Here is a 23415-nt window from a genome sequence, read left to right as displayed (position 1 = left end):
GCATGAAGTGTGTCAATATCACATGAAATGGAGTTCTGTGACATGTTATCCACAATGCTTATGGCATGCCGCTGTCCGTGTAGAATTCAGTTTGAAAGAGTTAACACCTGTTAACAGCATACTCTGTCCTATTGGAGGAGAATTCTAATAGTCAAGAACTGGAAAAGTCAAGAAAGGGTTGGGAATACGTGATGGAATTTTCCACGGGATGTCCATCTTTGATTTTTTTTTCAAGTTTTTACATCATGATGTTAGCATAAGCAGTCTCCAACTTACACCTCTGAAAAACCACAATTTGTCAAGAGCCCTGAAAAATCATTGTGGATTTTGGGAGAAATGTATAGATTAAGACAAACTTACTTCTGATTATTTTCTTGTCAGTCCGTCTGTACCCATGGACCTGATTGAGGCCGGCGGAGTCATGAGCCTGACAGTCATGGACTACGACGTTCTCTGGAGCAACGATTTCATCGGTGAGGCCTTCATCCCACTGCAGCAGGCACGGCCGATCACCACAAATCAGTCAGTGGATCAGTGCCCTGTCATCATGATGCCTGTGAAGCGGCCCCATGCTTGCTCATCTGGTGCATTTGATGTAAGTAAAACAAACCATCTTTGTGAAAGCAGTCGAAATGGAAGAACGGGGAAATCCACCACAAGATTCCAGGTTCATTGCTTTACAGTGGTGTAACTGAGGTACATTTTACAGGGGGGGCGCTTGGGGGGCTGATTTTCTGGAGGGGGCACTCGATAGGTTTTGATACAGTTAAAATGCTGACTATCACTTCATTTTAATTTGGGGGGGGGCTCACACGGGGCACAGACATTGAGTCATGAGGGACCCATGCCCCCATTCCCTGCTCCCTTAGTTACGCTACTGTTGCTTTGGTTTGTGACAGTGATGGTTTCGTGTCGTTCAGCCTGACATTCAGCCTCCAGTCAAGTCTCATTTTAGCCAAGTGACAAATGTTTTCCTTTGTCAGTGTTCATCCCCTTTAAATCATGAGCAGACTTGTTATTTGCCTCCTGGGTGGACTTGATCAAAATTCTGACTCGCAAGTACTGTATATATACTAGTGTTGGATATGTTATTTGGTAGATGCTGTGTGCAGCGTCATTCAATGATTCGAGCAAGTTTACCCATGCAGTAGGGCCTTCCTTTTTTCATCACATATTTGTGGTATTTTTACATTAGTGTTGATTCATTTGTCTCAGATCCTGAAGAACCGCTGCAAATGGGACAAAAACGCTCGCATGTTTTACGCCCGAAGACAGAAGGCCATCGAGAATCAGAAACCGAGGACAGACAAGGGGACCGGGCCACCAATGACCAATTCCCGACTGGCACCCTTCCTGAGGCAGTAAGCGTTGCTTGCCATACTACATCCCTCGCCAGCTAGCTCTCAACCTGCAGCTGTTTTGCCGCACGTCTGTCTGTGCACCATGTCACGCCACTTCATTTAAGTCAAGCACTGCAAGATTGTAGACTGAAATCGTTTATACTTTCAAGATTTGCCTTGAACGATTTGCCTACCAGTAGCCAACTTTTTTCATGGTTGAAAGCAGTGACTATCTTTGCTGTGTTCATGATGTCGTTCATGCCCAGAAAATGCACCTATAGCTTAATTATGAGAGCACATTCAGGTGAAACTTATTTGTGCATACTCCATGCCACGCACTTGCACAATTACTTGCTCCATATAGTTGGATAGTACATGTGTGTCAAAATACGAATGTGGGGACCAAAAATGTTAGGGGAGAAACAGTTGTCGTCACAACTTCGCTGTTAACGTGCCTTTACAGATGATAGTGTCCACTCGATGTCAGTTCAGGCCTACCCATGCTTTTGTGTGTGATCACACTTTTGCATCTTCTGTTCCTCCATACAGGCCAATGGCTATTTTAGACTTCATCACAGCAACCATATCTCTAGGCTTAAATTTCATCTTTTCCTAATTTTACTTTATCTTTTGGTCTAATCTGACAAAACACAGCAATGCACTTGTTATATATGAAATACACTCTGGGCCAAAAAACCTGTTTTCTTCTTGCCTACTCACGCTCTGAGATGTGCTCCTCATGCTATTTCATACTGCAGACATTCTGCAGCCAACAATCATACAAAGTTTCTCAGTGACTGCTACCAATGTGGTCAAGCTATGATCTTGCCACATGTTCATTGTTGCACTGTTTGTACAGCCAGAGATGACATGTGAAAAAAGGCTTCTCACCTGCTAGATGTGCTTGTTACAGACCATTAGCCACATAGAAATGTTGAAACCCTAACAGAATTAGAATAACTTTCATGATGAGAGACATTCATTTCATTAGAACACTGCATGCTACAGTGCTCACACAGACATTGGTCATGAGTTTGAACAGACTTTAAGCACTGCCTCTTTACTTGGCCAGTAATGTGCATCAGTGTTTGGTTAATTGGATGTTGAAGAGCACCATGTTACCGTGGCAACACATTACTGCTGCTGCTTGCACACAAGTCTTTATAGATTAGATTGGATTGCCGTGGGACAAATAAACAGTTTAAACAAAATGAATGTGTTGTTTTACCTCTCTCTCTCTTTTCCAGAACTTTAGTGAGACTTCATAATTACGTGTACAGTGTCCCTGCTCTAACTTCAGACAAGGGTCCAGTTTCGTAGACGAGTCCATTAAAGACTGGAACATGTTGCAGTTTAGTCATTGTGATGGTGTTGGTATACTGACTGTCCATGCATTTCATTTGGTGCTTAGCGAGTCTTCTTCTGCCTAACACAATGCACAGGTGGCTTAGCGAAAATTTCAGCTGGGTAATAATGCAGTGTTATGTTGCAGTGCACATAGCCTTACCTTTTTTGAGTTACACCTTCTGGTGGCCCATTCTACATGTATCATTTCAGTGGTGCATTTTTAGAATAATGGTCAATGTGATTGTATCCAACAATTCACTTGAATAGGAATGGATTATAGTAGACTGTGTGCAGAAGCACCCCGTCAGTAGTAAAAAAAGAGAGTTTAAGGAGTGCCCTGCACTCGTGTCTTAGCCCACCTTCAGCATCTGAGATCTTTTTGAAGACTGAAGGGTTGTAGAAGCCTTAAAAGGAATCATCTTATCTTGCAGAAAACCTGTAACCTCTGCCATGCTAAGCTTAGAATCTTATTCATCTTATCTTGTTTGTAGCAAACAAATCGTTTCCTTGTATAATTTGTGTGAGTTCCAGGTGTTTTGACACCAATATATAACAAAGTTTGAGTGCTGAAGCAGAATTCTCATACACCGTAGAATAGGTTGCTGGGTAAACCTTCATTTAAAATTAAAACAACTTTGGTGTTTTTATATGTTACTTTTTACCAAATCATTGAAATGGAGTACCAAAGTATGATGTCACTGTGAACCAAAAGTGCAGTGCAAACGAATGGTGTGCTCGCGCATGTTGGTTCATGCGCTGATTTTCACCGTGATGCGTTTTACACACATCATTGTACTTGTGACATATTCACTTCGCCACTCTCTATACATTATCTTCTGTGTATAATTTTCTATTGTTTGTTGTATCATAAAGAATTGTAAAAGTTTACATAGAAATAGCAATATTTTGCCAAAATTCTTGTAGAACCCAGTACAAAATAGTCTCTGAATTTACTTAATTTCACTTTGCATTATTCAATTAAAGTGCAATTCGTAGATTTTAGTCTTTTAATGCTTGCAAAGCACGGAATTTAAATTAATAGTTTACTTTCAGCCACGTTGAAAGAGAAAAGGAGGGGGCACATATGGTTGATAAATACAGGTTGAAAGTTTACATACACTTTAACGGAAAGTGTTGCAGTACAATTTTTAAAATGTTCCCATTCTTGAAACCCATTCGTCTTCTCTGTTACTGATCATGCAGCCAGCACATGCACTTTTTTGAAACGAACCTGAAAATGAAGTATTGAGAATACACCACATGATTGCCAGAAATAGATGAAATCTTAAATCTTGGAAGTGCATATAGTCCAATTTCATGTAAACATCCGGCTGCAATTCATCTGTACAAATTGCCAGTTTTTGAAGCTCCGACAATCCGTGAACTTATTTTTCATCTTGTGTTTTGGCGTTTCAACGGGGGCAGGATTACATACTTGTTCTCTGATGATTATATTGTCGAATGGTGTAGAGTGGAGGGGGAAGGTATCGGTGTGTGTCTCCACCAAAGAGCTGTGTCATATATAACTCTATGGTCCCCACCCACCTTTGGGCCAGACCATAGGTCACACTTGTATACGATGTATATACATGTATGTTAACTACCAAAGCACTGTCACTGTCAGGAGTGCTGTTTGGGACCTGCTTTTGTCTTTGTCTTGCGTATTACTTTCTTTACTGTTGACATTTCTGATCTCGCCATCATCTTCCCCCATTTGCGGACCTCAAAGCCGTGCCTTTATTGACAGGGACATACTGGTGTTGTCACTGGATCAACATCAGACCTCCAGACCGAGTTCACAAAGCCATCAGACACAAGCCATTTTTCATTTGTCTCCGTGAAAAGCATTCCTTTGTCATTGTTCAACCTGTAACTTGTGACTGCTCTTGTGTCTGGTCTTGTAATGGTCTTAATATAACTTCGACCCCGAAAGGGGTGGCAGCCTAGCCGTAGTGCAGATTGTATGGGGGTGGGTATCCGCAAAGTTTATAATACCGTGGTATAAATTAGTATTTATGCGTATTGGTGGAGTATTTTTAGACCGTTAAGCAGTGTTTAAATTTGAGTTGTCTTTTCCACACTTGTATACACGTGATAAGATGTAAATGAATGGCATCATTAAAGGTACTTCTCAAATTTATCTGCTTTCTAATGGTAAGTGGGATATACGTGTATCTGTTGTGACTGGCCTATGTTTTTAAAAAGTTCTGAAATGAAAGTGTCATATATTTACTGTTCCGTCTGTGAGATGCTTTAGACTTGTTCTAATTACATCGCTGACTGATTACTTCGGTCGAATATTTTACTTTTTGGAAAACGTGTTCTCCACTGCTGTTCGTTTTATGGTGGGGGGCCTTTTAGCTGGTGTAATCAAGCTTATCGTAGATCATTTTTGCCCTTTTGTAAATTTGTGTACACGTGAACAAGTCGCCCTGATATTCTGCGAGCATGGTGTCATTTTTCCATGACAGAATGTAATAAAGACTCGCTCCACTGAAATGCACAGAATGAAAGAATTTCATTTGTACAAAGCTCAGTCGCCCTGAAGCCGTAGATGCCTAACCCTGCTGAGTTTACTTTAACACAGCAAACCGTTGTGGACCGAAACACAACAAAATAAGTCCAAATGGTACAATGCAGGCTGTGTGAACCTGGCCCAAGTGAGCTCCACACAGTGTTGCCTCTCTAAAAACAGTCCGAGAGGCAGTTGGGGGTATGGTTATCTTATGAAGGGAAACGGTCAAGGGCATGGGCATAAAATGAGTATATATCCAATGCCCCACTCTTTTTTTTGGGAGGGGGGATTGGCAGCGGCCTATCAAGCTTTTGGTGTGGAGGTATATCCAAGAGCAAATGTGTCTTCGAGGTCATTCAACATGATGCTGTGGAGAAAAAAATCTAAAGTCTTACGGTCCCCATATCCTTGCTTTTATTTGCTGGTGTTGTTTTCTTAGGGGATTGGTGTTAATATTTAATAAATATACCGAATACTTTCTTTCCCAAATCACCCATCTTTAAAAAAAAAATTTAAAAATAGAAAAAAAAAATACGCAAACATTTCCGTCCCTCGCTCAATACGTCACTGGGGTTGGGCTACCGAATCCCCCACCAAACTTTTTGTGGTGAGCAACAAAATAATTGAAGTGGATTGTGAAAAGTTCTTTAGACTTCCAACAACTAAAATGCATTTTTGCATAAAATTACAAAGATCTCAAGAAATTTGAAAGTGATCTACTTCGAAAGTCCACCGCAAAATGGGATGTGATAACGCTTGGTCAGTCTCATTCGCATAAACCGAGTCTTTGGCGTTCTGTTTGCTACTAGGCCTATCTAAAGAAACAAACTTAAATGGCTTTGTTAGGACGTGTATTTCTGATAATTAAATGCTGTGTTCAGGTCGGAATCTCCATGGGGCCTTAGCAATTTTTTTAAACATCGTAACAAGGCAGGTGGTCATATCCACGTCTAGGTTTTACCATTCCTCCATGGTTTTACGCTGTCAAATTGTCGAACTGTGAGGGCAATGAAGTGCGTCAAATGCTCAGATTCTCAGGCGAGCAGACATGAGCACGATCGTGTAGGACCTTTGCGGTTCGCGAGTTTGCGAGCAAGTTTGCAGTACAACAGGACTGTTGTATTGTTTAATATTTGCCTATCCGGCGATGGGGGGGGAGGGGGGAGACTGCGTGCCCCGGAGCTTTAATCTGAGCACGGTTTCGGTGAAATGTGCTTTTGTTTTCCTTTTTAGGGTCGTTTTTGGTTTGGGAGGTTTATCTTCTCCATGTGGTTGATGCCCATGAATATCAAAGTTAATAATCAATCTTCACCTAGTGCCAACCACCATGTTATAATTCTGTTATCTCTTAAACAGGGCAGAGACGTTATTAGGGCAGTTAATCCAGTCCAAAGTCTTTCTGTTTAAGTCAACAGTAGATTTAAATAGTTCCGACGGGACGTTCCCCAAAAAATCCGACCTGGAAAGGTACTGACTATTTACTACGAAAGTTACGGACAGGGTGGTAAATCGAAGTTGTCATAAGCAAAATTCCTATGCCAACACGGTAAACAAGTTGAAGCTACCCCTTTGGAAATCGGAACAAAAGATATTAAAGGTGTTATCCTGTACACAGGAGGCAAGGTTCGGCGTTCAGAACAACATGATTCGAATACATGCCATCCCATAGAATCAGTGGGAGGTTGGTGTGCATTACCTCTGGCAAGGACATGCCGACTATTGCAACTTCTTTTCCACATTGTGAAGCACTTTTTGAAAATACTCCCAGTTTATACTAATGTAAGAGACCCTCTGTTGGAAAAGACGCGCAACGGGAAAAAAGTCTAAGGTCTTGTGCCAATTCAACGGTATACATGAAAAACCAAAACTGCGTAACCCGCTTTAAGTTTTGATATTTGGAGCTTCATCATTATAATGAGCGCCGTATCAGTACCGGACCTGCACGAGTGGCTTACGTCCGTGACGCGGACCGACAGTTATCGGATTCCACGGCGACTCACGAGGGTCGCGACCTTTGGAGCATATTAATTTCATGTGCAATTCAATTCAAGCTACCTGTTGAAAGCTTGTCACTCGCTTTGCAGTCTCAGCCGTACAACAATGACTCATACCATCATCCATGCTCATAAACCAACAAAAATAAGAACAAACATTCGCACAGTTCAGAAATGAGGGATCGGGACAAAACTAGTCTTTAAATACTAACACATCGTGCTTTTCGTCAGACAAGTTGACCGTCCAAACATGGGCCCTTATCGTGAACATTTTGGCGACGACGACAATAAAGATGTTGTCGATCCACCGACCGACTGCGCACGCATAAACGGTACGGACATCGTGATCATTGTCCTCGCAGTCTTCGGTTCTGTCTTCTTGTTGGCCGTCATCACCTGTATTCTGAGGTGCATATGCAGAAAGTGGTTCGGGAGGAGCTGCAGGATTGTCTGGGAGACAGACAACCTGTCTAACAGTTACAGGGTGGACAATGACTTTGAAGATGTTGTGATATGTGATTCCCAGCCGCGCGGAAGGGAAATGTTCGGCTTCAACAGGGGGTTCACACCGGCAACAGACAACCCCATCTATACTATTCCACGGCCAAAAATATCTGGAGACCAAGGTATGTTTCTTGAGAACTGGGAATTTGGAAAAAGGCTACAGTCCAGGATAGAAGATACATGCTCGGGTCAGTACAGGTACACCTATGATGGACAACTTAGATCACCTCCAGTTGCAAACTCATCATCCGTGACGCTCAGGACGAGCGAAGGTGAAGCATCATTCCTGAAGGACCACCAGCTTCAGGAGTTACAGAGAGCCGGGATGACGAGGAGTGAGACCATCATGGTCGGCAGCAAACTGGTGGTCTTCATCTCTCGTGAAGTGAGTCACCTCGGGGATACCCTGGTTCTGACAGACATGGGCATCTCTCTGACAGTCCCACCCTATGCCATTGAGGCCGGGCGCACCGAGCTCATTTCCCTCATCCTTGACTGGGATCTAGGAGATTTTCCTGAGATGACGGACGAGGAGACAATCATCAGCCCTGTTGTGCACTGCGGCCCCCACGGACTGAAACTGAACAAACCCGCTGTTCTGAGTTACAAGCATTGCGCTTACGATCGCGGAGACGTGTCCTTGGTGGCTAGCCAGACACACCTGATGCAGAGCACGGACTGGTATCAGGTGTGTGAGAGAGATGACTACAACAAACCGTACACCCTGTTAACAAATGAGGTTCAAATCCAAATTTCTCACTTTACACTGTACACCTGCTTGGCCGATGGAAAAACAGCTACCAAGAAGTGGATGCAACTAGCAGTGTTTGGGGGTAAAATGCGGCCCAAACGTCATTACGAGATCCGCATCTACTTTTTGAATAACACACCGTGTGCCCTTCAGTTTGCCATCCAGAACGAAGCCAAAAATCACTTCAGGCTGCTGTGTCCTCGTAAGGAGTTCCTGTTTCACGGTGACGGGAAGGATACCGTAGCCACTGTTGAACACATCAGCGAGGGATGGTCCCATCGACTGGACGACCGACGAGAACTAGTGCCGTTCTTGAGCTTGTGGCACGGAAAATGTCCTAGTGTCTCGTTCATCTTCAAGCATGAGAACGAACACGTGCGAGATATCGACATCAGACTTTCAGTCTGTCAGCGAGACAGGGAAGATAAAGAATCAGAGAAGACAAACTTAAAAGTTCTCGCTTCCATGAGGTCGCCACCCTCGAAACACGACTCTGACAGGAGCATTGGAAAAACTGGCACGGTTATCAAAGTGTTCCCGCCAAGCAGACGTAGCAAAAGAAGACGGTTCGATAGTGAGAGCGGTAGGAGCCATTCAGACAGCTTCCGTTCAGCGTCAACCGAGGCTACGTCGTCCTCTGAATCCTCCTGCACGTCCTCGTGCTCAACGCTCCCCACTTCTGACACCAGTTCGAACATAGATTCAAAATCTGAATCCGAGGACCAGGTCACAGGGTCGCAGAACTGTGTCCAGAATATGCAAATACATATTCACCAATCACCCGACAACCTTCCCCGTGTTACCACCCAGCGGACTATTCCACACGAACTGTGCATGGAGTTGGTCGTGCTTCTAGACCCCCTTGCCCCCTTGGGCAACGACTGGAGGGTGCTTGCGTCCGCACTGGAAATGGACTGTCTCATCCCTCTCCTCAAGAGTACACCGTCGTATAACCCCACCGAAACCCTTCTTGAAGAGGTTGAGCGCCAGACTAAAGGCCTTGAGTGGATGGCCTCCGTTATGATGAAGGCGAAGAGGCTTGATGCAGCAAACGTCATCATGAAGTATGCAGATACTCCGGGCAATTCTTGCGCTCGAAACGAATCCTAAAGGGTTGTTTTAAATCAAGGTAATTCATTCACACCCCATGTTTGCACTGGTAAATGTTGAGGACTGAGGGCACTGAATTTAATACATATAGTATAGAACGAAATATGTCTTCAAATCTCGGTACACTGGACTGCAGATGATTCATACATCCAGATTCGCGAGTTGCTCGTCAAATGGTGCGACCGAAGTTTAAAACCCATACACGTTGTTTTTCCTGTTGGAGGAATATGTATGTAAAGATTCAGCATTTTCAGCTGACAATGCATATGGCATGCTATGTACAATACTGATTCAAACTAAATCAGGATTTTTACCTCGACTTAGGAAGTGAATAAATTTGTTGTTGTTAAGATTTACCCAGAATTACTTTCATTTGGGCAGTTCAATTTCGGAAATAAGTTCTTTTAAGTGTGTGTAAAGAATAGTTTCATTTCAGTTACTTAATCGGTTGTGTTGTATAGGGGGAATGTAAGAATCACATACATTCAGAGCGAGTTGTTTAAATAATATTGTGAAATGTTCAACTTCTTCTTGTAACATTTAGAATATTTCAGGTAGTGGCTTCACTTGGGTATATTTCGCAGGCCACTTTTAGGGCCCTAATTTTCTGTAAGGGGCACTCAATCGGTTCCGTCACAGTAAAAAAAAAATGGCCAAGAGAAGATCGACAACCACCAGATGAATTTTCTTCTCTAATTTCTGAGCGGAGGCAAACACGGGGGGGGGGGCTTGAGCCTCCCCCGTTATGCCACTGTGTATTTCCCATATTCATTCGGGAAGGGATTGTTGCAAAAGTAATTGTACGCAGAGAATGTTGTTAATTTCTGATTGCAATAATGGCATCACCAGAATACGGTACATCGTTGCAACCTTGTTCCAGGAAATATCCTCAAGCGAAGACACTGATGTGTTTTTTATATTGTAGCGTGGCTATCTTTCACTAAATTATTTGAAGTTATATATTTTCCCATTTGCATAGGTCAGACTTCCTAATAATGCTTGTCTACATTAGGGGTGCTAATAAACAACTCGTGAGAAGAGTTATGAACGAAACGAATTATCGTTTTGACCTTAGTGTTATAAAGCGTGTAGTTTAAACAAAAGTAGAATTGTACGCATGCTTTAGACAAGGCTTGTCAACCAGGCTGCATTTATATCCAAATATATATGTAATAATAATGAAAAATACACAAATAAGTGTGTGATGAGTGTGTTACTGGTTTTGTGCTGAATGTCATTGTTTAAAGTTTGAAACTTTTAAGTCGATGCATGTTTCACAATTGTTTAATTGAAATTGTAATGCTTCAGCCCTAAGTATCAAATTCTTGAAAAGGTACCATAAGAGCAAGCACGTTTCCAGGGTCTTGTTTATCTTTTGATTACCATTCTTGTTATGTTCATCTGAAAAAGGGGCTATAATAGCCAGTAAAAGACACAAGCTTAGCGATTTAGGCTAAATTCTGTTGGGGGTCTTTCATTACTTCAATTTAACTGGCATATCAAAAATATAACTGTCAGGTGTCTAAGAACACTGAAAATGGTGAGACATGCAGTTGTGAATACGACCAAGAGTTTTGATTAGGACGGCGACAGGCATGTGATACATTTTCAGCAATATGTCTAATTTAGTCATACGAACTGAATTTATACTACCTCGATGGGTTACAGTGCTTTGAAGAGCATAGGCCTACCACTGAGTCGTAACACTCTTAAGTGTTTTGTACTTGTACACTTCTCGTTTTTCGTGTCACGGAAATTGGGCACAAAGAAAAAGGAAACTGTTATTTAGAGTTCCCAAAGAGATGAGAGAAATTCAAATGGGTGTTTCACTGACTAGAACTCTCCAAAAGTTCCTGTTCAGGGTGTATCATCAACTTCAAAATATTGTATCAAATTTTAAAATACCCATTGTGGATTTAAATCGTCGCACTGTCGCTGTTCGAATAAGAAGAAAAAAATACATTTTTTGAGGCCGGCATGGCAGGAGAGTAATGCTTTCAAACGTCCATCCAGTTCATCAACTGCGAAGCAAGACACTGACGTGTGGGCTGCCTATAATCTGCTTTTGGTTGCGGTTTTGATGGACCACTTCAGTGGGCCTCGGAAGAGTCAAAATGGAGTACACAAGATCATCAACCTAATGTACCAAAGCGGTAAAGATCAAAGGGCAACTATGACGCATGCCTGGAAGATGATATCAGAAATGATAGCTCAGAGAGAATAATAAATATACATGTAAAGTGTATAAAATATTGACCGCTTCGAGTGGTATTGTAAAACTAGCCTCCCACGGTGACCCATGAAGCATTCTATGCTATATATAGCAGGGTGACATCTCTTAAACTGTATGAAATCAATTCGAACACAGCACAATAGATGAGATCTCAGAGCCAATAGTTTAGTAAATGTGTTACCTCCAAGTCAAGATCCCTAGAGGATGTTTCAGGAGGAAACTAACCAAGTGCCAAGTACCAAGTAGTGTGTGAGATCTGTTTTCACCGGCCATATCTTGCTCTCAGTAACACTAACAGCCACGACCGCCAGTGCCGAGGATTAAGTGGTCGTTATAAACAGGTGGTCGTTGTACCGTCCCGTATACAGGGGGTTGCTAAGGGGCCGTCCATAATTCTCATCATTTTCGCCAGTGTACAAGAAGTAGACTCTTCACTACCTCCCCCTTCCAAAGTGTTCACCAGCGGGCAAAAAATGATTATGGATGGAGGGCTGACGGATCCGTTGACAGATCATCATTATTTTTTCGTATTCAGAAAAAGCGTACACGTGTTCTTTAACCACCTCTCCCAGTAAGATTTGTACGCTCGTCACGATGAAAATTATGGACAGCCCCAATAGGCAGGTCTGCATCCTGTTTTTCCGTTGCTGTAAATGTACGTTGCCACAGTCTTCCCCGGCTTCGCCACTCAGTATGACGTTAAAATTACCACCATGGGCATCAGACCCCAGGGATGTGGCTGTAATTCCACAACATTAATAAGTGGTGATTCTCTCACCGTGACGATTCTCAGTGGTGCACCCAAGGATTTGTCGGAGGGCTTGGGCCGAAACTAACTTATGATGCTCAAGCCTGACTTTAAAATGTATGTGTATACCTTATTTTCGTTTATCAGAGAGTAATAGAAAATAAAAATTGGAAACCTCTGGGATGTCTCAAGCCCCTCCTTTGTGCGTGCGCGCGCCACTGGAAATTCAAGATTATGACAGTAAGGACAAGCAATCATTCGTCAGAGTTAGCCAGACCGTTACGTCTTCTTCTCTCTTTCTTTGTTTATAAATCCTCCTATTACTATACCTAGGCCTCTCTGGGGCCACCCGAGTGTATCCACGTCTTTTAATTTCGCCGATACGCGATAACCCATCGGGGTCATTTAATGTGCGAAAGAAATATCCCTTGATCCCTGGACTAAATTACTTTTGGTCCCGAACAATACACCTTTTATTGCAGAATAACCGTGGGACTAGTATGATTTTGGACAGACATCAGCACTGGAACCATGCGGGAACGAGGTATATGTAGGGCCTGTTATGGCGTCTATGGTAGATTCGTACGCGTTACCCACTGGCAAGTTCCTAGAAGTCGGACTGAGCATACGTTACACAAGAAGAAAACGCCGTCGTTTATGCCTCATACAATCCCAAGCGGCACCATATAGCGCCTCCTGATGACGCTTAGACTTTAGATACCAATGCAAGTTTCAATTAATTTTTTTTTAAATCATCTTGCCTTTCTAATTCTCCGGCTCCACAGGTAATTTGAAATAGCGCCCTCAAACAAGATCTTAGGTTTACGTACGTTAGTTCACTTTACTTTGCCCTAGCTAGCCCTGTTCATCTTCAATATCGGTACTTTTCGGTAAGTATTGCAGGTAGGAGCTTCCGTCCTCCTGCCTTTTTAACTATCCAGTCTTAGGCCCATAAAATGTTGTAAAACCTAATACTTGAGGAATGTCACGCAGATCGTGATTTATGCTATGCAGCTAGCTGTAGGCGATTTAGTAGAGGCCTAATGACACGACATGAATGAATACTGGCCTTGAACTTGTGAAAACGTCACGCGACTGTACTTGGCCTACTGAGCATGCAATGTGCACGCCAGCCAGCAGTGATGGTGTCGCGCTTTGTTTACATAGGCCTAATTATGTAACTTTTCATGGAATCGATGACGATGGGGCCATGGGGGCCCAAGGTAGATACAGTCAGTAGAGCCTAACTATTGAGGTAGGAAAAGATATATTTTGGTCAACAAATGCATGTATTGTATGTACATTTACATGTCATGTAATATTTTTTGTCAAGGCAATTTCCTCCATGCTCAAGGCTGTGCACTGAACTGTGCAGTGCCAGATTAAGTGCATGTCAATCACACCCTAATTAAATGCGGAATTTTATGGTAAATCTTGCCAAATATAGTTTGCTTTCTGAGTCTACCTCCATGGTCACAGTAAGTCTCAGGCTGTCCTCACTCATGTCACTGTATTTTTGGTGTTTCTTCAGATTAATAATAATTAGGCTGGGACCTGTAAATGCCAAATCCCAGTGAAGATGGAAAAACATCAAGCATTCCAAGAGCAAGAGTGCCCGCGAATACTGCGGCTCATCACCTACCTGGCTCCTAGCATCCCGCTGGAATACTTTGAGGTCCTGAAGGAGTATTTAGAAGAGAAATTGGAGTGCTACGTTTATCTTTTGTGCGAGAGCCGATGGTCTGGTCCTCCAGATGACCGTGTCGACCCATTCACAACGGGGGATGCGGACATAGGTAAGATTCTGTCTTCAGGAATGCAAGTCTTGAAAAAACTCTGAAAACAGAACCCTAGGTCGATGGCATTCACTGGCATGACTAAAGGAGTGCAGAGGAAAATATGCCCCCTCTCCTTCCATTTGAAATTTTGAAATGTACATGTTAAGTTACTGTCAGTGCACCCTTGGGAAAAAAATTTTTTTTTGTGTGCCTCCCTCAGAAAGTTCACCCTAATTACACCATTGACATAAATTGTCCAAAATTCAGATCCCGCATCAAATGTCAGATCCTGACTTTCCATCAGCTGTGCCTCAATTCAATTTGTTAACAGAGTTCATTTAACCTTTTCACATCAAGATGACACTGCAATTGACTTAAAATTGATCAATACACATGTACAAGTTTGGATCAATATACAAGTTATTTGTAAAAAGATTGACCATTAAATAGCATGGTACATGTAGAATGGTAGATATTAACCGATTGTAGATAGAATGATTGGAAAAGAGGTTTGACATGAGACTCTTTTAGGGGACTGGTCGTTTCATCCAGCTGTTTATTTGTTGTATTTCTGTTTTCACTGCTTTTGGGAGGAGAAAAAAAATTTATTTAGACCAGGATTGGTTCTCTTCTGCAGTCATTCTAGATTTCAGCAATCAGTATTTTTATGAAGAGTGGCTGAGATTTTCTGGGACTATGTACATTTACCGTGTATTTGCTAATCTGTGTAGGATTTGTGTGTGCTCCAACATTCCAACGCATGCACTCAAAGTCCAGCAGTAAGGCTGCTCTGCTGGGCGTGGCCCCTGCTCACATCACCCCACACGGCAGCGACCTCCCAGTATATTACACTGAAGTTGTCGTCCACAAGGACAACTGGTAAATATGCCAACAAATGTTTTACCCACATTTATGGCAGCCATAAATCTGCCCCTCTTCTCACAATTTTGAAAGGGGGAGGGGCTTGGTAAGTGAAGGGGCTGATCAACTGGCCAGTATGTATTAATTTCACAGTTAACTTTGTGGTGCTAATGTGCATTTTACGTTCATACTAATTTACTGTTGGGCACCCCTCCATCCTAGACTGAAACCTTTTTGGTACAAATCTTGTTATCTGTTCCTTGTTAGTGATAGATTTAAACGATTTGAAGACCTGAGGGGATCTGTTTGGGCCTACAACGATGCACACTCGTTGAGCGGTTATTGGATAACTCGGCTTGAGCTCGAAAAGATGGCTGAGAGTACAACTACTTTCTTCAACAAAACCCTCCAGTCAGGTAAGAGGATGGAGCATTGGAAATGCTGAAGTTTGTACATGGAAGCCTATTTCACAAGAGGTTGTGTGTTTTGTTGTGGTTACAAACAAAAACCTGTCACGAAGAGCAAATTCAGTGTCACAACTCACCTGAACCCTTTCTAACAAGATGCTACTTTACAAGGTAATATGGCTAGTTATATCAACATCGTCTCTCTCCATTGCAGGTGTAACACAATCAACATTGTTATAGAGTTGACTGTATATATTTACTTCATGTTGTGGTTCTTTGAAGTACAGGATCTGGCCCCCCTTTCCAATTCTAATGATATGTTATGTCCAAGTTACAAAGAAATACATGTCTGTGTTAAGATTCTGCTCCTGATTTTATATCTGGCCATTCAGGTCTTCTTTTTTTTTTCTTCCATCTCATTCAGGTTCGCATCTCAAGTCTATTGAGATGATCCTTGACAAGACAATTGATGGTACAGGAATTGACTCCAATGTCCTAGCCTTTCAAATGAAAGCCCATCCCAAGCTGAAGGACAAGCTACATGTTGTCACCTCATGGGGACCACTGCCAGTTTATCCTGGGGTCGTCAACTCGGAGTTACCTGGTCAGTGCAGTTGGCCTGTTTGGGGGTCCCAATTAGACATGCACTTATCAAGATTTGTGAGTTTGAACCTAGGACATGTACACAAACCTTTGCAACTATGGAAAGGGAGGAATAATGCAAAATAAAACACTTGGTAAGTCGAAGTTTTATCCTGAGGTATCCCACAGAACCCTGTCAAACCTTGGAAACCTTGAGGTAAACGGAAAACCTTGAGGTAAACACTTAACCTTGAGCTAACGTGCATTCTTCACTAATCACATTCGTCAACTATGATTTTTGTACATGGGTAGTTTCCCTGATGTTGGAGTATAAAAATACTGCACAACCTGGTGCATTGCACCGTTTCTAAAAGTCTGTATGTAATGTAAACTGTCAACATTCCTTACCTCAATGGTAGCATGCATGATGCTGCTCATGGTTTGGTTGAAATCGTCCAGTCTTGTGGTGTGTATGGCAGTTGAAATATTGACATGGCATATAGAGGCTTTGAACGATTATGCAGGGCAGTTCTTTTGTTCCACTGGGAATCTTTTTTAGTGCATACTCTGTGGAACAAAAACACTGGCCTGCAAGATGGCAGCCTTGCACACCCTCTATTGGCTTGGAACGGGATGATGTCATGGGTTTCCTTGCATTGCGTTGGCGGACAGAGGTGGGGGACTGTAATGTGCCTCTGTTATCATGTCACATACGTTCACATCATTTCCAGTCAGCATGCCACGCATTCATTACATGCCTAGGTGACTCTTTTATGTAGAGTTTGGGGTTAGATCGCTGAGGTTTGCAAAAGTAGGAAGCATAAGTGCGAACACTGCAGTGGTCAACTTAATTTTGAATTTCTCATTTTTCACTTTTTTTATGTCATTTCTTCTCAGAGGATCTCAAGAAATCCATTACTGGACACCTTCTCAACATGTACCAGGAACCAAAGTGGCAGGCTAAACTCAACGACTACATGGTGTCGAAATTTGTGCCAGTTACCTTGGACCAGTATCAACTAGAAATTCAATGATCAGACTAGTGTTACACGAAGCACTGAAATTCATTCACAAAGTCAGCACATACGTGTGTACCTATGCAACTGATAACACATCCTTCTTAGTTTGGTATGATTGTGTGCCTTTCAAGTCTTTGCGCCACATCTTTGTATTGAATCCTGTGTGCTGAAGTCCCCTTGAAATCTGAATTTTCTGTATTTATAACAAACAGAAAAACAAAACTGAAATAATTGAGCCATTCAAATTTCTTTTATAAATGTTGATGGGGAGGTATTTTTGTAAATTTTGGAACGTATGACATTGCATTATTTCATCTTGCAATTTGATATAGTTGTTGAATTTCAAATCAAGATTTAACTGAAATGTCATTCAGGTAGATTTTTATGACAGCACTCGACAAATTTTATTAAATAATTGTCTCACAAATTTGGTGTCTTTTGTGCCATATTTAAGTGGATAATCTGCCGTCGGTCTTGTCACTCAAACGATGACTTAATTTGGAGGTTGAATGATATTGCTGGGAATAAAGTTTGTGCAATCAGTAATTTAGGTTCAATTTTAGGCTGAACTGGCTGATTCAAGCCTCTATTTAAATCTTCAGAAACCTGCAAAGAACAAGGCTCTTCACAAATCAGTCTCATTGGACTTTCATTTGTCTTACACACATTTATGTCTATCAATCATTTATTCATCCTTCCAATTGAGCAGAATCTCATACACAAACGTTTTCCTGTAAAAGTCAGTCAAAATTCCTTCCACTTGATTTACCACAGTGCACAGACACTTGGGGGTCATTTGATTTTGACTAATATAACTTGGTTGCATCCTTGCACGGAGGGGTAAATGAAGAACTGTTCAACAGCACAACACTGAAAGATTTTTGCCAAAGTAACCAAGAAGTTCTGGAAAAACAATGCTGATATACATGAATGCTGTGAAATAAAAAAGTGAAAAAGACTCCCTGGTAACAACTTGGGTGATAATTCTACATCTTCCTATGATTCTGGTCATTGGGTCAACTGGCTTTGAGGGCACTGGTCATCTGTCGCTTTAACGGAGGTCCCTCATTAGAAATGTCATCTTCAAATGTCCTCTTGTCAAAGCTGTCTGCACAGAATATTTTTGGCGAACCTTCTGACAGCATAAGTTTCAGACTTTTGTCCTTGGGGAAGTGGGGCTGTGTCATGCCACAGCCCCCACGGTGAGGGGAATGGGCGATATTTGACTGGTATAAATGTCCTGATTCAGAGGTACTGCTCTTTGGTGACAGCCCCTTGCCCGTCAGTTGGTATGGAATGTCATTTGGTGACATTTGGACATCCTTGTCAAATGACAAGGTGTCGGGCTCCACAGAATTCTCTTGACTGCCCACGACACTTGTAAGTGCTTCAGAGTTCTCCTCAGCCGTTATCGTCATGACAACTGTCTGCTCCATTGTTCCCAAGGCATCCTCAGAGGATGGCATTATTGTCATCTGCGAGATGTTTTGCGACTGGTCCGCCAGGCCTGACACCAGGACCGAGTCTGGCTTGGATGCGGACGGCTCCTCCCGGCCCACTTTGGACAGGTTGCAGGCTTCGGCAAAGAGTCGCAGCTGTGCCAGGTGGTGATGTAGCAGCTGGTTGTGTTCCTCTGACATGTGCTGCACCAACTCCTCCAAGATGGACTGGTGGTCATCATTGTGGGTCAGTCGCTTCAGACTGGATGTGTGCATCATCGACAGCTGCTGTTTGAGCGAGGTGTTTGTGTTGGACAAGTACTCAACCTAAAGCTCAAAGAAGAGAGATAGAAGACTCAATTACAGTTGGAGTCACAGAGACACAGAATCGGTCAACCCCTCCCCCCAAACCATCTAGCCATTAAACAGGATCTAACACTTTAGAGAAGTGGAAATGTGTCAAGCAACGAAGAACTGTAGTTTAGTCATTGGAAAATTCATTACAAGGTAAGTCTCGATTCTCGTCAGAAACATTGTGTGATGAAGGAATGTCTGCCTCACAGCTCATTTGAAAAGGAACTCACAAACGGATGACTTGTGATTGACTTGTGACAGACATGACTATAAGAAAGTGTCAACAATTAAATGGAAAACAAAATTATGTGCAAATAAGGAAAGTAGGTGAGTGCGAGTGCCACAATGCCGGTATCTGCTCACCTTTGCGCGAAGTCTGTCAATGGTGCCTTTCATCCGGTGCTCCTTCTCGGCCCACTTAGCCCTCTCTTCCTGGAGAGTCTTCTCAAGTCGCTCCTTCTCCTGTAGCAGCAGAGACAAGTCGTGCTCCGTGCAGCAAGGCCCTGCCTCCAGGTCCCCTTTGTTACCATCTGCTGGTATCTCGATGAGCACAACTGTTGGCAGAGAACAAAACGGGTTCAGGAAAGGGTCAAGGGCTCTACTTAACGTCCAGAATACCGTTAGCACAGCATCGCCACTACCATTAGCATACTTCCCAGGTTGGCAAGGACATTTTAGTTGCAAAGTTTCACAGCCTGACCTTGTTTGGTCCATCTTACCTTCGCGATCAGTGGTGCTTTGGTCACTGTCATCGACACAAGTGTATTGGTACTGAACCTGTTGCCCGTCGGTCTGCTCAGGGTCAGCGGACGTGTCCGCCTCAACTGCTTGGTTTGACTGGGGCACTATGAGGTGCGTCACAAGACTAGTACTGGTGGGCTCTGTGTTTGAATAGGTAGTGAAGATCTGATTGACATCCTGGGGAAAAAATTGGTAGGATAGTGTTGGTGACAAAAATAAGACTAAAACTTGAACTCACAAGGATGCTATTGCACAACAGATCATATATACACAATACAAAAACAAAATGAAATCATACAAAATTCAAAGGAATGGGTACATATCCCAATTAGCATAGGATTAAGTTCATTCAATAAATTTCGGCAACTCACTTTGATTTTTGGTTAATGCAATTTACACGTATGATCCTAAATGTCTTCAATGTATAAATCTTTTTTTCCTTTGATTTACCTCCATGCAATTTCTTTTTGAATATTCATTGTCACTCCTGACAAACCTTTGAGGATGCTGACTTTTTAAAACCAACAACAGAATCTTAAAACAGACTTCTGGGCTACACTACGTGACAAGATACATCATTTCTGACAGGGCTACCTGACTTAAGACAAGTTGGGGATTAGGTCAGGGGGCCAGACTCACGGTACCCGAGTAATGACTATCTGTATTGTGGTCTCTGGGTGGCGGAAGTGCTGCTGGTAGTGTTTGGTGGCCTCGTCCCTCCTGCTGAACCCGTTTCGGCAGTGATAACAGTGCCAGTGGGCACCCTTAAAACACTTCTGCTCATGGATGATGCCATGGACAATGCAAGGACGACAGCAACGTAGAATTTTGAGACCTGGGAGAGAGACAGTAAAGAATGGAATTAAAAGGAAAAAAAAGTTACATCGAGAACTCTTACATTCTATGATCTAAAGAGTTTTAACAGAGCAGGCATTACCACATAGAAGAAATACAATAGTGGCAAAATTAAAGAACCTTCATTAAATGTAACTATGTTAACCATATGTTTCATATTTTGGACAGATTTGCTAATAACTCAATGGTGGAGTAATTACAATGTGGATAAGTAAAGATTGGGTATTTTCTCTTCATTTCTGCAGGACTGAATTGCTTCTGAAGGGCAGTTCATTATTAATTGTAATTCACACACAAAAAGATGTCTTATTTAAGGCCTGTTTAAGATATTGAGGTCAGCAGTAACATGACCAAATGTCATTGTCCACTTTCCCATGGAAATGCCCTCTGCCACATTCATGCCCCCGTATTATTTACATTGAACATTTCACAGTTTTGGAGACTCTGAATAAACAGCTAATTTTTCCAGCCCAAACTTGTCACACGAGGTGAACTAAGAAGTGTGGAGTAATCTGTTCTTATGCTGCAAATGGTAACAATTAATGATAAATTTGTCTTGCCTTCCAAACTCACCCCCAAAATCTATTCCTTTATCCACATGCTTGACCCTGTAGTGAGCTTTGAGAAGGACCTGATCGGTGAAGAGACTCTCCTGGGGGCAGAATGGACAATGCAAGTGTGGACCTCTGGTGGATTGGGTACACTCAGAGTCTGTGCACTGGACAGGAGCCCAGTCTGCCTCAGAGCCTTTCATTCTTACTGATGGGTGTGCCTGTAATTTAAACAAAAACACACTCGGCCAAACCACATTCTATATAAATTAACTTCTCTTACCATGAATGAACAAAGGATTCTCTAAAATAATAGCTAATGTTGAATATCATCTGCACAGGGACCTGGTATGATTTCTGTAGGTAACATTGTAAACATTACAGAGTGAGCTACATGTACAGTCAAAGTAAATCCAGAATTATCTTGAGTGGAGGGAGACAAGGTGAAGTTTACACCCAGAACTGTGGAGTTTGTCGTCCGCCGCCGTCCCACGAGAGTGAGGGATGAAGAACCCCACATTTGTGGGGTATATGTAGGTGGCGTAACAGCTTCCCTAACCTCCCGAAAAACCTTCAAAGGACTTGGAGGAAACATGGGCAGTGCATATATTCTGTTGGTCTGTCGGTCAGTGAGGAAAAGGCAGGTAAAATATTACAAGCATGTCTCCAAAAATTCTCAAGATTTTTTTCATGTTGTTTTCTTGGTAGGAAACACCTAGTACGAGTAACTTGGACTCTACCAATCACCTTTCTTAACATCGGACATGAATATGTACTTTGTGTCTGGGACATGTTAATTTCAATAACAGAACTATTTGCCCTTAAAGGAGTAAACTTGGGAATTTTTGTGTAAGCTCTCACCACTCAGATAAGCACCCAATATAGACCCCCTGCGTATGACGTCACGTTAGAGGGCATATCTTTCTTCCTCTAGGATAGGCTCGAGTAAACTTTTTGTGCATTCATTGTAGCAAAGATTAATGTATTAATGACTATATGTTGATGTAAGGGCAAAACCTGTTATTAAAATCCTTTGGACATGGTCGGGCGATGATAGAGTCCTAGAACCTTCCATCTCATTAATTCATTTCACTCAAAATAACTCGTTCCCAGAGTCAAAATCCTCAGAATGCATCCTCTGAACAGTCCTGAAATTACCTATTGTGCCCGACCATGTCCAAATGTTCAAAAACAAGATTAATAGAGTTCAAGTTACTCCGACTAGGAAATACCATACCTACAGCTTACAGCCTGGTTGGTGGCAGAATGAAACTTTTTGAAAGGTGTATTGGGAAAGAGTCCATTTACGCACCCATTCCCTAAAGTGACCCGTACAGTGACCTCCCGGAATCAGCCATCAGAAAGCAAAAACATGTTCAGAAAAGTTCAATTTAGGAGGGAAAATACCAACTCATTTCCTTAGAAAACACAATTTTTCTGACCAGTCTCAGCAGGGTTTTGAGCAGGGTTTCAATTCAAGTGCCATATCTGCACACAAAACATGTTCCGTGTATTTTTTTCCCAAGTAGGAGCTAAAATAAAGGTTGTTCAGAAAATGAGAACCATAGAATTAACTACGGATGCCTTTAACTTACCAACCTTCAATGTATCTCATGCACGTAGACCCCATTCACTAATGGCAATGCCATGGCATAAGGTGCCATGCTGGCCGTTCAAAGTTTTCAACATTTTCACGGTCATACAAAGCATAGGGGGAGGGGATCGCAGGCCAAGTACAACATTTCAGGTCCTGTCAAATGTTGATTTTTAGTAAGGGGCCTAATATTCTCATTTTCATACATGTACGTGTAGCTAGTTTAATTAGCCTAGTATGCCTAGGCCTAGCCTATATGTGAAATGTGATTTGTCAATATTTCAGGATATTGATAGAAAAAAGTTGATACATGTAAGTACTAATTTGGGGGTGGGGGCCTTCAGAATAGTACTCTGTGTACTACTGTGAAAATGTTGAAAATTTAGGACGACCCTAATGTTGAAATGCTGCAGTGACTTATGTAACATGAAGTGTCCGGAAACTGGACACGTTAGTATTTTTGCAGTTTACCAAACTCTTTTCATCGAGATCTCGAAGTTCCAACCAGAAAAAAATCACTGAGTTATCTTTGGTTTTCATACCATATGGAAAGACATGTTCGTCAAATCCTTGGTCTTGAGAGACGTAAGATAATCACTAAATTCTGAAAAAACAGAGGAAAACTGTCAAATTCGACTCATGCGGTTGTGTATACGTCATCGATTCTTCTCTACCAATATGAATGACGTCTC

General features: G+C 42.2%; 4 protein-coding genes across 6 annotated transcripts in view; 3 read left to right on the top strand and 1 right to left on the bottom strand.

Annotated features, from left to right (window-relative positions):
* LOC147798177 (protein unc-13 homolog D-like) overlaps positions 1-5186 on the top strand; it is a 29464-nt gene extending 24278 nt beyond the window's left edge. The window contains exons 24-26 of the mRNA XM_087141194.1: positions 382-595; positions 1216-1361; positions 2588-5186. Coding sequence (XP_086997320.1) covers positions 382-595; positions 1216-1361; positions 2588-2660 — 433 coding nt within the window. The 3' untranslated portion in view covers positions 2661-5186. The remainder of the gene's footprint in view (positions 1-381; positions 596-1215; positions 1362-2587) is intronic.
* A 2033-nt stretch (positions 5187-7219) lies between these two features.
* LOC147798176 (netrin receptor UNC5B-a-like) lies at positions 7220-10618 on the top strand. Its single transcript, XM_087141623.1, has one exon. It carries the CDS (start codon positions 7447-7449, stop codon positions 9559-9561), a length of 2115 nt encoding a protein of 704 aa, XP_086997749.1. The 5' UTR covers positions 7220-7446; the 3' UTR covers positions 9562-10618.
* A 2718-nt stretch (positions 10619-13336) lies between these two features.
* LOC147798175 (uncharacterized) lies at positions 13337-17616 on the top strand. 2 transcript variants are annotated; one of them, XM_087140953.1, is made up of 6 exons: positions 13337-13432; positions 14074-14338; positions 15052-15199; positions 15449-15597; positions 16013-16192; positions 17068-17616. In XM_087140953.1, the coding sequence occupies exons 2-6, from the start codon at positions 14122-14124 to the stop codon at positions 17202-17204; spliced, it is 831 nt and encodes a 276-aa protein (XP_086997079.1). In that variant the 5' UTR covers positions 13337-13432; positions 14074-14121; the 3' UTR covers positions 17205-17616. The 2 variants fall into 2 exon arrangements, with proteins under 2 accessions (XP_086997079.1, XP_086997078.1); XM_087140952.1 differs by lacking the exon at positions 13337-13432 and adding an exon at positions 13475-13797.
* A 237-nt stretch (positions 17617-17853) lies between these two features.
* Positions 17854-23413, bottom strand: LOC147798174 (uncharacterized). 2 transcript variants are annotated; one of them, XM_087140949.1, is made up of 7 exons: positions 23266-23404; positions 21530-21748; positions 21152-21350; positions 20368-20558; positions 19702-19900; positions 19346-19536; positions 17854-18955 (listed from the first exon to the last, which is right to left on the bottom strand). In XM_087140949.1, exons 1-7 carry the CDS (start codon positions 23278-23280, stop codon positions 18206-18208), a joined length of 1764 nt encoding a protein of 587 aa, XP_086997075.1. In that variant the 5' UTR covers positions 23281-23404; the 3' UTR covers positions 17854-18205. The 2 variants fall into 2 exon arrangements, with proteins under 2 accessions (XP_086997075.1, XP_086997076.1); XM_087140950.1 differs by lacking the exon at positions 21530-21748 and having other exon boundaries at positions 23266-23413.
* Between the last annotated feature and the right edge of the window lie 2 nt (positions 23414-23415).

The sequence above is a fragment of the Acanthaster planci genome, linkage group LG09 (genome assembly GCF_054643075.1).
Source record: "Acanthaster planci isolate LZ-2023a linkage group LG09, COTS_SCS, whole genome shotgun sequence".
Taxonomy (NCBI): domain Eukaryota; kingdom Metazoa; phylum Echinodermata; class Asteroidea; order Valvatida; family Acanthasteridae; genus Acanthaster; species Acanthaster planci.
The sequence above is the reverse complement of the archived record's forward strand: the minus strand, read 5'-3'. Positions and strand labels throughout refer to the sequence as shown.